This window comes from Echinops telfairi, unplaced genomic scaffold, assembly GCF_000313985.2.
Source record: "Echinops telfairi isolate 266 unplaced genomic scaffold, ASM31398v2 ScPeMD7_3533;HRSCAF=4204_0, whole genome shotgun sequence".
NCBI classification, from domain to species: domain Eukaryota; kingdom Metazoa; phylum Chordata; class Mammalia; order Afrosoricida; family Tenrecidae; genus Echinops; species Echinops telfairi.
In genome coordinates this window covers 99,904,046-99,919,526 of record NW_022107431.1, presented here as the reverse complement: position 1 = coordinate 99,919,526, position 15,481 = coordinate 99,904,046, and the positions used below count along the sequence as shown (strand labels likewise).

At 38.7% G+C, this 15,481-nt stretch overlaps 1 protein-coding gene across 1 annotated transcript in view; it reads right to left on the bottom strand.

Moving 5' to 3' along the window:
• Window positions 1-15,481, bottom strand: part of COL12A1 (collagen type XII alpha 1 chain) — a 116,425-nt gene that overhangs the window by 97,804 nt on the left and 3,140 nt on the right. Inside the window, exons 4-10 of the mRNA XM_045294385.1 lie at window positions 9,852-10,115; window positions 9,546-9,710; window positions 8,713-8,886; window positions 6,203-6,493; window positions 5,398-6,000; window positions 3,467-3,739; window positions 755-1,027 (exon numbers count right to left, since the gene is read on the bottom strand). Of these exons, the coding sequence (XP_045150320.1) occupies window positions 755-1,027; window positions 3,467-3,739; window positions 5,398-6,000; window positions 6,203-6,493; window positions 8,713-8,886; window positions 9,546-9,710; window positions 9,852-10,115 (2,043 nt within the window). The remainder of the gene's footprint in view (window positions 1-754; window positions 1,028-3,466; window positions 3,740-5,397; window positions 6,001-6,202; window positions 6,494-8,712; window positions 8,887-9,545; window positions 9,711-9,851; window positions 10,116-15,481) is intronic.

Here is a 15,481-nt window from a genome sequence, read left to right as displayed (position 1 = left end):
AATCACTCTTCACTACTGCTACTATTTGTTAGAAATATTATTATAAACAAAGCTTTAAAGATAGAGAATGAAACTGAAACCATGAATGTTCTAATTTTTTTCAACAAAAAAAAAATCACACCCTTATAATTTGCAGCAAACATTAAAATCTGCCATGTGGGCCTAATCATCCCATTTAAATAAAAACAAGTTAATGCTTTAAGATCTTTTGTGTGTGTGTATGTGTGTGTGTGTATGTGTGTGTGTGTGAGATTCTAAACTTCTGATTAAACGTTGCTTGGCTCCGTGGAGTCCAACCAGCTTGCTGATAACATTTTGCTCAGACCACAAAGTTTGTTTCAAATTAAAACAAAAGTTAACAAGTTTCCAGTATTTAAAAGCCTTGACATATCACATGGAAGTTTAAATTTCTCACTTCCTGAATACCTAGAAGATAATGTTTTAAGATCTTGCTGAAGAAGGAAAATGTAATCTGTTTCAATGATGCATACCAGTTGCCAATCTTCAAATTACTAGAATACTTAATATTACTTTATGAGAATTTTTAGACCATATCATATTACTCAAGCTCTATTGACACAGATAAATCTTGTCAAAGGTCAAAAATGTGAATCATTCGAGTCTAAAAAGAACACAATCTAAGAGATTTCGATAATGGACAAAACGTGTCTTGTGGCTTGTATTATCAGGATTGCTGCTCAAGATGTCCTTTGCAGTCTACGATTAGTGCCATACAACCAGCATATTTATCTACCTTCTTCAGTGGCTGCGTTTCCAGTGAGTGGAGAGCCAGGTCCTGAGGAATATTCAGGAATGACAGACACTTCGTATTTTGTGTCTGGAGTCAGGTTCTCCAGTGTTCTCCTCCTCTGATTGGCTGGCGTGGTTACTTGTTTGCTTTCTCCACCACTCACCGGTCTATATATAATCCGATACCTTAAGACTCTGCCTGGAGCTTGAGCCCAGGTAATTTTAAAGCTATCCGTGGTCTCATCTGTCACTTTTAGGTTCCTAGGTGCTCCTTTTACTGAAATACAAAAAGGAATTCAAAATAAGCGGAGTGGCTCGATAAGAAAAATGCAAAACTAGCCTCGTATTATGATACTAAAATTATAGTATCTCTCTAGAAAAGACTTTGAGCCATTTTTTGACATCCTGGTGAAAGTATCCATTTTAGCCAGAGATGAAGTAGATTCTGAAATAGCAAGCAAAAACCGTACAATATCCAGAAACAAACTAAGTAGTATAACTTTTTTAATCAAGTAAAGAGATATGTAAGAGTAAGCTTTTGACATCATAATAAAGCACCTTTGATAGTAAATAGTAAATTTGTATTTCCAATAAATTCAAGAATAAAATGATTTCTCGGGATATAAGTAACTGAGACACTCACTCTCTGCGACAAATAAGCCAATAATGGCTAGCCGCTAGGTCAACAGTATTTTCCCAGCTCTAAGTCAGCATGGAGGCAGTGGCAGTGAGCTCTGAGTAATGAACCAGGCACTTAACTTGGAGAATAACTTGACTACTTTACACACCATGTCAAGTACAAGCAGCGATCCCACTATCTGCTTCTTTTTGGTCTAGAAAACCCTATGAGGCCGTTCTACTCTGTCACATTGGGGACACTGTGCATTGAAATTCTCCATTGTAAAGAGTCTCCAGGTGGCACAAAGGACGAACACACCTGCCTGCAACCTAAAAGGTTGGGGATTTGAGTCCACCCAGAGATATCTTGGAAGAAAGACTTAGCAATCCACTTCCAAAAAAGTCATTAAAATCCTAAGGAGCACAGTTCTTTTCTGACACACATAAGCCACCAGGAGTCAGAATCAACCCGATGGCACCTGGTCTTGCCACAGTGAAAGAGGCTTGCATGTACCTCACACACAATGAAAATTCACCTCCATATCTAACACATACTGGTCACCCGTTGAGTTCCTAACCATAACGCTAGCAACTATAAGCCACCCGCTGTTCCAATGGGAGAAGTCGACTCACTTAAGAAGTGACAGTCTCAGAAACCCACCGGGGCAGTTCTACCATGTCCTATAGGGCAGCTCTTCAGAACAAAGGAGGCAGGATAGATTGACGGATTTCAATCATGGCTCCGAGGCTTACTAAGTATGTACATGTTGCTGGGAGAGGGGAAAGTGAACGTAGCTGCACTTACTAAAACACCCAGTAGTGGGGAGGCTAAATTGGCCTTTAAAAAAAAAAAAAAGAGCACACAAATGACAGTAATTTTGAGCATGAGATTTCCCAGTAGTTAAATGCGACTATTTACGGGATTATTGAAATGGCTAAATGAGATAATCCATGGAAAACACTTAATATAGTCTGGACCTGGAAGGAGCCCAGTAATTTTTAGATCAATGAGGATATAGAATCAGAAAATTCCTCAAGAAAATTTAAATCTCAGATTCCACTACAGCTAATCGAATTGGAAAGACATTACCAAATTCTATTGCAGAAGCCCAACGTCCCAAAACTAGAGTGTGTGCGAATGTACTGGCACTGCTTAAAAAACACTCATACTTAAGTCTGCTTGAGACATACTTTCCATACCTTCCTATCACAAACATACAAACATACCTTCCTATCACAGGGGTTAAAAACAAAGGACCAGGACCATTAAGGACATCAGGAGAAACAAGAACTAGCTAGAATAATATAGAAATGTCCATTTCTGGGTGGTTAGAAGATCACTTTGATCGTTTAATTTATTTGCTGGCCTGCAGACAGAAATTAGATCTAAACCAGGCACAAATGAATATCAATTATATTTGAAAATTTTTTCAGAAAAAGCGATTGTGTAGCTGTTACCAGCAAAGCAGACCACTGCTTATGCCTATCCGGTAAACATATCTTTGCTCCAGTCCGAAAGCCCTCATCCTACTATTGCAACCTCTTTGCCTCCTAGCCTCAGTGGAAAAAAAAGAATTGGTATCTTTTGAAATAATCAATATGTCATACTTCAAGTGTACTATCTTTTCTTCGTCTTCTCTTAGACATGTTAAGTCGTGCCCTCCAAATGTTAGATGTAATAAAATGTGTGAGAAAGTATTCTGTTTTATCCAGTAAATGGGGACACATCTAAGCAATATACTGCTTAAGACATTCAGTTTGGAAATATGTATTTAGTATTAGCCCCATTTGATCAAGTAAAGCAATTTTGAAAGTATCTAAAACATGACACTACTGGAATATGGGGATGAGCAGTATTTCAGAAGCTATTTCATAATTATCAAAAGCTCTTTCTGACTTCTGACCTCAAATTCATCAAAATACTGGCTTTTCCCCCCGTTGATGTAATAAATGTTTTTCTCTTTGTAGGAATATGTCATTTAAAGATGCCAAATCTCACAAAAAGCATCCATGATTACGAACTATACGCAGACGACAGTTATTTCTAATTATAACTGAGTTTTATAATAAATTGCTGGGTTTTGGAAAATAGCCACACCTTCAGAGGTGGTCTCCTCTCCAGATAACGGAACGCTGAAGCCGTCCTCGTACTCAGCAGTTACGTTGACCAAGTACAGCGTCTCCGGCTTCAGGTTGCTGAGGACAACACTGGTGCTGGATGCGGGCTCCACCACTGTAACCTCGTCGTCCCCAGTCACGTCCTTGTAGGTGATGTGGTAGGAGAACACGGTTTCTCCAGCGGGAGACCACTCGGTTTTGAAACTGGAAGAAGTCACGTCAGAGAAACTAAGATCCTTTGGAGGCACGTAAGCTATTTTTATAAAGAAGAAGAAACAGGAAAATTTAGTTAAAATTTTAAAGTCTGCTAAAACAAAAGTGGACCTAATGGGTGCATATTTCTGAAGTGGCTTACAAACATTTGGGGCATGGCCACTGAGGTTAATGTGCTGAATAGTCTCCACTTAACCAGCGAGAGGAAGCCTTGCACTTACAGCCTGATAGGTAATCTAGATCATTCTGCCTAGACCATCCATCGAACTAAATTGTACAACTTAAATATCTGATAAAAATCCATTTTGATTTTGATATTTTTACAGCAAAATAGCAGTGAAATGGTTCTAACCAAAATTAGAATATGTCAAGTGTAACCAAACGAAATTCACTGCCATCGAGCCAGCAATGTCGTGGGTTTCCTAGACGATACATCTTTATGGGAGTCGAAAGCGTCATCATTCTCCGTAGGAGTATTTACTAGTTTTAAACAGCTGACCTTGTGGTTATAAGCCAAATGTAGGACCCACTATGTGACCAGGGCCCCCTTATTTTTTAAGGATTTTTAAGTTTTGTTTTTTGTACTTTTAGGAATACCAAACTCACTGCCATCGAGTCCATGCTGAATCACTGCGACCCCCTGTGGGTTTCTGAGACTGGAACTCTTGATGGGAGTAGAAAGTCCAGTCTTTCTCCTGCGGACCTGCTAGTGGTATCAAACTACTGACCATATGGGTAGCAGCCCAACTTGTAACCACCACACCACCAGAAGAGCAGGTTTAAAATGAGTATCAATGTTTTCCCATCTGCATGCATCTGGACATTAACCTTTGGTGATAGGTTATTGAAGGCAGTGATCAGGGAATCTTTCTTAATAATACGGTATTTTTAAGCTAAGCACTGATTAAACTTAATCATAGGACAAGACCATGTCGAAGACACATTGCACATCTTCATTGGACTTACAATCGAATTGGCATCACGAGAAAGTAGGATATTAACAAAACAAAGCAGTATTTCCAAATATCAATGAGCAGAAATGATCATGAGTGATAACACTTGAGCACTTAAGGAATACTTGACAGAGGGATGAAACTTTTATCTGGCCCCTTACAAATAGAATTTGGACCAAAAAAGAAATAGAAAATGAAGACATTTTCAGATGTGAAAACTGTTGCCGAGATATAGTCCAAGTAAAGGAATGCATCAGGAGATTCCAAAAGCCTAGGACCCAGCTCAGTGTCCAGGTAGTAGATGCTCAACAATGGCTGGATCGAATATGATGAATTGGGGCGATAAATCTAGTTCTGCTTGAAGATCTAGAATCAGAAACCTCTCATGACTAGTGCAGCAGTTCTCGACCTGTGTGTCACGACCCCTTTGGGGATTGAACGACCCTTTCACTGGGGTTACCCGATTCACAACAGAAGCAAAATGACACTTATGAAGTAGCAACGAAAATAATTTGATGGTTGGGGTCACCACCACCTGAGGAACTGCATTAAAGGGACGCAGCATGAGGAAGGCTGAGCACCACTGCCCTACGGGCTATGGAGCTTCCTCACCAATAAATAAGTGGTCCACACCCAGGAGAGAACCACAGCTCGGAAGTATATTCACACAGTTTCAGAGTTTTCAATAACAATTTTAGAACTCTTTTCATGAAGCGATCATTTTCACTCTATGAAATCTACTTACCTTTTTTCTTTATAGCTGCCAATTCTTGCTCAATTCTCAGACAGATAGACTGAGTGAGTTCAAAAGATATCCTCTGAAAAGCATCAAAATCTTCCACTGTGAACACATGGGTTTCCGGGGGAGGAGAGGCAATCGCTTCTAATTCAGAGCGCACAGCATCCTTCACACCAACAGCAAAGATCTCAACATCGGAGTTCCTCAGTTTTATGGCCGGATCTCTGAAGGCATCTGATGACTTCCCATCGGTGATCAGAATCATTACTTTCGGTACGTTGCTTCTTGAGCCTTTGCCCGGCACAAATATTTTCTCTCTGACGTAAGTCATGGCTTTACCAGTGTTTGTAGAGCCTCCTCGGTAGGGGAAGGTGTTTATTGCTTCAATGATATCTTCAACTCTGGTGAATTTTTTCAATGTAAACTCAGTATGAGGATCTCGGCTGTACTGCACAAGACTTATCTGTACCCTATTTGGAGAAATCTCAAAACTTTTCACAAGAACTTCCAAAAAGGCTCTGACTTTAACAAAGTTTGCGATCCCAATGCTGTAAGAACCATCAACCAAAAACACAATGTCGGCTTTTATATCTACACCACGTGAACATTCTGTAAAGAGAAAGAAAATCCATGATTAAAATATAGACAAAATTATGATTAAAATACAGATACCTACTTTTCTTAGGAAGAATGTTTCTTCAGGGTGGGGGGGACAACTATTGAAAATATTTAATGCTAAGTCTGACCCCATTAGGCAGATTGCTTAATGGACCTTCAGTATTCCAAATCCAGGGCCACATTATTAACTTACCCACTTGAACTTTCATTGGCTGAGTCTTCTCCATTATAGAAACAGGCTCACTGGATGTGAGGCCTTTAATGGCAGAAACACTGATCTGGTACTCTGTGTCCGCTGAGAGGTCTCGAACACTCAGTGCGGTTGTCTGAGGCCCTACACTCAGAGCTTGCTGCCTGCTTCCCGTGGTCATCGGTGTAAGGAGGATTTTATAGTGGGTCACGGGGCTAGGAGACGCACTCCAACTTAGTTTCATGTATTTTGATGAGACTTCCGTGGCAACCAAATTTGAAGGAGGCTCAATAACTAAAGCAAAAACAAAAAGCAGAATAATAATTAAAAGCAGTGAGATACAGTCCTATTAATGGGGTCTTTAATTGTAAATCTCTAATTCATTCTTCTTATTCAAGTTAATAATGAAGATATCAAGGTTAGTTGCCTACCCCTCTCCTGAAATCTAGGTGTACGCATCAAACTAATGTATCAGGCATTGAATCAGTTTTTAATTTGATATGCACAGGTGGATTTTGTGTAAGAGAAGATGGGACAATTATTCTGGGTGCATTCATTATTAATTGGAGAGCTCCAAAATTCAATGATAAAGAAAGGTCTTGCCAGCAGTTAAGAACCTGATGCCGAACTCTTCTCGAGGGCCCATTTTTCTACTCTCACTGTCAGTATTTCATCTATGGCTTTCATTCTTGGGCAGCAAAGAAGGCACTCAAGAAATATACAATCCTTTAGAAAGTTTTTCTCTTTTAATGCCATGAGAATAAAATGTACTTTTTAATACGCCAAGAAATATAAAGCATTCAATAATTTTTAGATGATAAATCTAAATAATTTTACTCCCACTTATTTGGGGGGGGAAAGCAAGTTCAGCTATGTTCCTTGTGCTACCAAACAGAGATGAAACAATAATTTATCGCATGTATATTGACATGCAAATAATGATCATATAAAAAGTTTTGAGTCTTAATGTAGAAAATTGCCATGTACTCAACATAAAATATAAATTATTTTAAGATATTTCAGAATAAATCTTCAAAATTCTAGATTAGCCTGAACTATCAAAATTCCAGAAGACACACTTCTGATTTTTTAATATGTCAGCCTGCCAGAAGTAAGTACCAAACCAGGCATGAGCTTACTCTCCCCTCCGTAAGGAAGCAATTGGAGACAGTGCATGAAAACAATGTCTCAAAAAGGGGGAATTGAGAGAGAAGCAATGATTACCAACTTGTTACTCATCATGCACGCACATGTGTCCTTGTGAAGAAGAGGAATGAGTTCAAATGATTACCAACTTGTTACTCATCATGCACGCACATGTATCCTTGTGAAGAAGAGGAATGAGTTCAAAGATTAAATAAAGAGAGGTTACTCTGAAGGGAAAAGGGAGCAGGATGGTGTGTATACCATTTAAAAAGAAAGAGAGTGAGATTAGGCAATAAAACAAAGAAAAAGATTCAGAGCCAATAAGTCATGAGAGGAAGTTCTCAGTCAGAATTAGGACTAAGGAATAGTACCAAGATACCTGAGTGTTAGCGGTCAAAGGGTTTATACGAGTGAACATACAGCTATTTAGAACATATCTTGTAATCACTTGTTGGTTCTCAAACTGAGAAGAGCAATTATAGAAAATTATAAGGACTTTGAAGAGTGACTATGTAACACTCAAAAAGGTTCTTATAAACATCTTTTGATGTGTCCTTTCTTTCTGCTATATATTTAAGAGCAATAACTGATTGAAATGAGAGCATTTTTCCATATGTGGGAAGGTCAAGTGTATTGATCTTTTGAAAAAGTCTTAAAAGACATGAAAGCATTCTTCAGAATAAGATAATGGAAAGCCTTTTGCCTTAGCTTGTTAGTAATAACAGTGTTCTTATTAATATACATTATAAGGGGTTAAAATTAATGCCCCCCTGGTCTGCCAATCTTTAAATCCGAGTGTAAGATCATTAAAACTAGCATCAGAATAGCATAATTATGGATAGGCACTAGAAAAACACAAAGAGGTCTTGAAGAAAGGAGCCAATCAACAATGGCCAAATGATAATTTTTTTAAACTTTTTATAGGCACACCCTATTGAATAAGAGGCCTGGGTTATGTTGTGAGTTAGACCTTGGACTGCTAGCTGCAAGATGGACAGTTTAAAGGCACCCACTGATCTGCAGGGAAGGAGAAGGCTTATCTGACCCAATAAAGACATACAGCCTTGCAAACCCTTATAGGTAAAGTCACTGTGAGTCTGAATTGACTCCAGGCCCTGAGGTTGGAGAGGCAGGATGCTTTGTTTTGTTTGTTACTACTGAATGTTCTGCTGGTGAGTGGGGAGGTGGGGGGTGCAAACAGTATCTACAAGCTGAATTACTGGAAAACAATACAAATGGAGTAGTTAGAGAATCACTAGCAGATAGGTTTGAGTGTGACGTTGAGAAGAATACCTGTGAAGCTATACATGTCATCAAATAATGGGGGGCAGGGAATCAATCTCCAGGGGAACAGGCAATCCACTCACCTTCTTCTCCACTAACCAATTCCCCAAGTTGCTCATCGACACCTGAGCACACCTGAGAGATGATTTCATTCTGAATGTCCACAATAGCATCAAAGTTCGCCACATTGAACACGTGATTCAGCGACGGCGTGGAGGCAATCTGTTTGAGTTCTTTTGCATCTGCAGCTTTGATGCCTTAAAAATGAAAACACAAGCTACATCGAAAAGGGAAGAGTATGGATTTCGTGAAGTTCTTTGCTTTCTCGGTCTTTCACAAATGAAGACATTTTCAAGTACTTATTAAGTCACAAAACCAGAATTGCTTTTCTTCGTAACCAATGCACAACTGTCTGGATGACAAAGGCATTTTATGATTTCACATAAAGTAGCCAGCCAAAGAGGAAACCAAGTGGTGAGTAAAACAGTGGGCTCTTATCCCAGCTATGCCATCATCTGTCTCTGCCATCTGTAAAGATAATACTTTTTTTCTTCCAGCGTCCTGAATGCACTCAAGTCCTCTGAATTCCTCAAGCATTACATAATAGCGGAAACTTTTTTTTTTTCAAAAGACACTTAATGATAATACAAGGAGGATCTTTATTAGAACCATTGGTTCCAGAGGGCTGGCAAAGAATGTGACTCTCACCTCGCTTAATGCATATGCTAAGTGAGTTACATAAGGAAAACTGATAAAAATTCTTATTCAGTGATGAGTTGCTCTAAATGCTACACTATACAATGTAGAAAGCACGTCTGAAAGCATCATTTCTTGAGGAATCAAGGCTTTCTCTTCCGAAGCATGAAGCTTATTAGCGCAATTCTAAACTGACAACAATGAAGCCGACTGAACATACCCAAAGAGAAAACTTCAACTCCAATATTTCGAAGCTTTCTTGCAGGAATTTCCACTTCATCCTGGGATTTGCCATCCGTAATAATAATTGCCACTTTAGGAAAGCCAACTCTTGCTCCAGCAGATTCCGTAAAAGTATTTTTAATTAAATAATCAATGGCATCCCCTGAAGTGACAAAGAGAAATAAATGCTCTTTTACTTTAACTCCACCATATAATTTTGGCAGAATCAAAAACTATGTGAATAATTTCAGAAGTGTTTAATTTCTTCCCCATTTTAAACAATAGCCAAAGCTGTCAGACACACCTGTCATTGTGTTGCCACCTTTGTATGGGATTTCTTTCATTGCAGCAAGCAGCTCATCCCTTTGGTAGTACCGATTCAAGTTGAACTCCGTCCTGGTATCCGTGCTGTACTGAACCACGCCAACCCTTGTCTTCTCTTCCCCAACATCAAAGGCTGACACCAGAGCAGCCATAAAGTCTAAAATGTACTTGAAATTATTTCTTCCCACACTCCAGGAGCCATCCACGAGGAAAACCAAATCAGTCCAGGCACTTACTGAGCATTCTGAAATATATGTGACATAGCTGTAAGTAATATGCTTACACTAATAAATCTACCCATCATTAAGAAGTGCAAACTAACATTGCAATACTAAAAAGAACTGCTGAAATCATTTTGTTGATTATAGCACATTTACCCTTTGATCTTCACCCACAATTGACATGCAATTGAAAGATAATGGAAATGTTATATGAAATTTTAATCTTGTGTGTGTAATTTCAATAACACACGTATAAATATTTTCAGCATTTACATCAGGATACATTATTCATGAAACTGTAGTCTTTGCCATTTATGGTATTATGCAAGGAAAGAAAAAAAATATGGCATATTCTCCAAGGGCATATAATCTAAGAATTCAACTCAATGTCAACTAATAATAATAATAATCCTCAAATAGATTGTATGAACTATATCCTCACTCTTCCCTTCCAGCGAAAATTAGGCAAAACACCTAAGGTACGTACAAAAGGAATGGAAGCCATGTGTTTTCATTTCTTGCTATTTGTTAATTTAGGAAAACAAAAATAAGTACTATAACATTCAAGCAAAAGAGTTGAGCTGAAGAAAAGAGAAAATCCTCTAATTTTTTTTAGTATTTTGTAGCAAAAGTGTGTAAATTTTCAAGAGTGTTTATCTAGAGAGTTAATTAATGGAGGTCCCTCCAGACCCCTGGATTAGCAATTCTGCTCCCTTGGCTTTAAACAACCCCATCCTCCTAGTTCATCTGTGTGATGACCCTGATCCTCCTAGGTGCTGGTAGGCTTTATTCCTTGGCCCCTCAGGCATGGCAGTTCTCTTCTCTGGGCCTTGGGCACCTCAACCACAGCCCCGCACTCTGAAATCCTGCCAATAAAGATCTAAATCTAAAAGGTTGTGGCCCCCCCATTGATAAAGAGTATGCCCTGCTTTCTGTACTCCTGCTAACAGATCTACTGGTCTCTCTGTTAAACCAAAGGGTCCTTTTCTTTTTTCAGAGGGCAGCACAGGTAGTTCCTTCGGCCTGTTTCCTGCCTATAGAATTCCAGGAAGCAGGCTGCATTCTTTCCTTCCATTTGCTCTGTGCCCTTCAGTAGAAGCGGTTGGGTTTTTGCTGTGGTTGTTGGTTAGATCTATCAGGTACAAGCTTAATCTCTTTACAGAAGATTGTGTAGAGTTCTCAAAAAAAAAAAAAGATTGTGTAGCCCAGTTCTTAGTGAACATTCTAGAACATGTGTACTTAGTTTATCCAACAGAATTTTTCAAATATTTAAGCTCAATTTTCATTTTGCACGGTTCATTTTTTAAGTCCACCTCTTTGCTCTCCTGTTTTAAATAAGTAACAAGGAGAAACCACACAGCCCCTTTAAGACCTTGCTTAGGAAACTCATCAGCCAGGGATTCAACCTCTTACAAGTTCTACCTTCCATCGAGCATTTTACATTATTCAGAAAAGGCTTTTATTTTTTTTATTTTTTTGCCATTGCATAAAACGTAACCCCCTTCCTCCATTGTCCAACCACTTGGTTGTCCTTTTCTTTTAAAGCTTCACAAGAAGCACATTCTGGCAATGCTGTTATTGGCACCACATGTATCCTCCTACACAATAGTCTCTCCATCGCTCTCCTCACTTCTTTCTGAACCCTCACCAGAAGTGCTTTTGATTTCCAGAATTCTGCCGACAGCTTAGTCAAGGTGACATAGGCTTTGACTATCATTGTTGGACACCTTTGAATCGATTACAAGTTACAGTGTGCCCATAGACAGCAAAACAAGACAAGGCCATCCTCATAATGGTTGTTATCTTTGAGCTCATTCTTGCAGCCAGTGTATTCATCTATGACTTTCAGAGTCTTCCCCTTTTTCAGGGACCACCGACTCTACCAAACACGATGCCCTTCTCCAGGGACTGGTATCTTCTGGTAACGTAGCCAAAGTATGTGAGGTGATATGTGACCATCATTACCTTTAAGAAACATTCTGGCTGTACTGATTCCAAGACAGATTTCTTCATACTTCTAACAGACCATGGAAATTTCAATATTCCTTGCCAACACCATAATTCAAAGACATCAACTCTTCTCCAGTCTTCCATAGTCACCGTCCAGCTTTCATATGGACACAAGGCAATTGGAAATACCACAGCTTGGGTCAGGTGCATGTCAGTCCTCAAAGTGACGCCCTGGCTCTGCAGCTCTTGTGAGGCACGTTTGCCCAATGAAGAACACATTTGGTTTCTTGGCTACTGCTTCTATGAGCACCAGTTCTAGATCCAAGCAAAATTAAATCCTTGGCAACGTCAATCTTTTCTCCATTTACCATAATCTTGTCAACTGGTCCAACTGTGAGGGTTTTTGTTGTCTTTACATTGAGTTTCAATCCTTACTGCAGGCTACCATCTTTTGATTTTCATTAGCAAGTGCTTCAAGTCCTCTGTACTTTCAGCAAGTACAGTTATGTCATCTGAGAATCACAGGCTTATTGTCAATGAGTCTTCCTCCAATCCTGATGCCATGTTCTTCATATAGTTCAACTTATCAATGTATTTTCTCACCATACATATAGAATAAGTATGGTGAAAAATATATTCCTGATGCATACCTCTCCTGATTTTAAACTAGGCAGTTTCATCGAGTTCTGTTTGCATGACTGCCTCTTGATCCACATGAAGAGCACAGGTTCCCCATGAGCACCATTATTAATAACTCATCATGATCAACACTGCTGATCAATGCCTTTGCATAATCAATGAAATACAAGTAAACTATTTCTGGAATCTTCTGCTTTCAGTCAAGATCCAATCTGATATAAGCAATGGTTCCCCATTCCACATCCTTTTCTGAATCCAGCTTGAATTTTTTGTGGCTCCCTGTCCATGTACTGCTACAACTCTTTTCTGAAATATCCTTAGCAAAATTATGCTTTGTTGTGATATTAATTATTAATGAAAATATTGTTTGATAATTTCCACATTTTATTGAGTCACCTTTCTTTAGAATTGGTAAACATACAGATCTCTTCTTGTCAGTTGGCGAAGTAGCTGTCTTCCAAATTTCTTGGCATAGGCTAGTGATTGCTTCCAGTGCTGTCTCAAATTGCTGATATATTTCAATTGATATGCCATCGATTCCTTAAGTCTTGCTTTTCACCTGTGCCCTTATTGTAGCTTGAATTTCTTTCTCCAATGCCCCCAGTTCTTGATGTGTGCTCCCTCTTGAAATGGCTAGATGCTGACCAATTCTTCGTGGCACAGTGGCTCTGCGTACTCCTTCCATCTTCTTTTTTAACAATCATTTTATTGGGGGCTCATACAACTCTTATCACAATCCATACATCCATCCACTGTGTGCCAAGCATGTTTGTATATGTGTTGCCTTCCATCTTCTTGTGATGCTTCCTGCCCACAGAATCCTTCAATATTTCAATGTAAGACCTGAATTTTTTCTTCATTTCTGTCAGTTTGAGAAATGCCAAGTATGTCTTTCCCTTTTGGTTTTCTGACTCTAGCCCTTGCATATTTTATTATAATGTTTTACTTCGGCTCCTCAAGTTGCTCTTTGAAATTTTCTGTTCAGCTCTTTGACTTCAACATTTTTCCTCTTAAGCACCTTAGCACTCATTGCCCAATTCAAAAAGTGTTTCTATATATTAGGCATCTGTTAAAGAAATATCACACTCACAATACCAAATTCTGCCTCAGTTATCTAATGCTGCTATCACAGAAACACAAGTGAACAAACAGATTTGTTTCTCACAGTATCAGAGGCTAGAAATCTGATTTCATGCCTGAGTTCTAAAGAGAAGGCTGGTGTGCGATTCTTATGTCTTCTGAACTTCTGCTCTCGAGCAATCTTTGTGTGCTTGGCATCTCTCTTCATCTGTCTCTGATGTCTCCGTTGCTTGTCGAATCTCTTTTATATCTCAAAGGAGAGTGATTCAAGTCACACCCTAGACTAGCTCTGCTTCATCGACATAACAAAGATAGCCCGGTCAGAAGTGGGATTATAGCCACAGCATAGAGTTTAGGTCTAACAATGTATATTTGAGGGAGACACAATTCAACCTACAATACCGACCTCTTGAGGTAGGGGCAGAGGCAGGCTGGTTTCATGGAGACCTGTGTCTGTGTGGCAATATCAAGAACATCTTCTGAAGATGCTTTTGTCTTTTCAGTTGGTTGGTGGATAGTAAAAAATATACCTATTTGAATAACAATAGGAGGAATGGACCCTGCCTGGAAATATTTGCAGCCAAATGTCAGTGGCATGCCTTAATAATTTTTGCTTGCTATTTAATGGGTCAAGTTAAGTCCATTACAAAGTCAAAATTTGCCATAAAGCTTTGATGTACCATATTTACTGACAGTTTGTGGAAAATATTGGCATTATAATTACATTCTATAAACTTCATCTCAGATTGCTAGATCTCATAAAGAATAATGAAGTGATCTAGAGGGAAAATTCCAGATAAAAAGGGCTTTTGTGTTTACAAGATTTTTATACCATCTTCCATCATAAATGCCATTTTTACAAGGTGGCAAAACTAGAAGTACATGAAACCCCTTGAGGGTTCCTCTCAGTTAGTCAGAGAAAGCAGTGTCAGACAAAAGAGAGTGAACAGCTACAAAATCCAAACGACTAAAATTTCTTTCACACAATTGAAAATGTGCCCTTGAATAAAAATATATCATAGAGTATGAAAAACATTAACTGTGATCAACAAACGCTATGTAAATATCCTAGAGATATGGACAACACAGGCTTAGAGTTATACTCAGAAATATGCCTTCATGGCAATTGAGTGCTTTCAAACCTGTAACCCAGGTCTCTCTATTCATTGAACTTCTCCTACATCCCTAAGTGACCACATACTTCTATCAGTTTGTCTTAGAGAAAACAGCAGTGTCCAGCTTTGTTTTTGACCTGCCACCAAAGTACTAGAGGAAAGTTTGGATGCACATTACATTCAAAACACTCCCACTGAAAATAACATTTAATAAATAGAGTGAAAAGTTAGCTAGACTGTCAGAACTTAGGTATTGTTACTGTTACTTATACATTATACTTACATTGTCAATGTTTTATGGGCAATTGTATAGAGGTTAATATAGAAATAAAATCACTCTGTAATTGGAATATTTCTTAGACACTACATTAAAGAGAAATACTAAGGCATATACTCAGTTCAAACAGAAATACTAAGGCATATACTCACTTCAAACAGAAATACTAAGGCATATACTCACTTCAAACAGAAATACTAAGGCGTATACTCACTTCAAACAGAAATACTAAGGTGTATGCTCACTTCAAACAGAAATACTAAGGCGTATGCTCACTTCAAACAGAAATACTAAGGCGTATGCTCACTTCAAACAGAAATACTAAGGC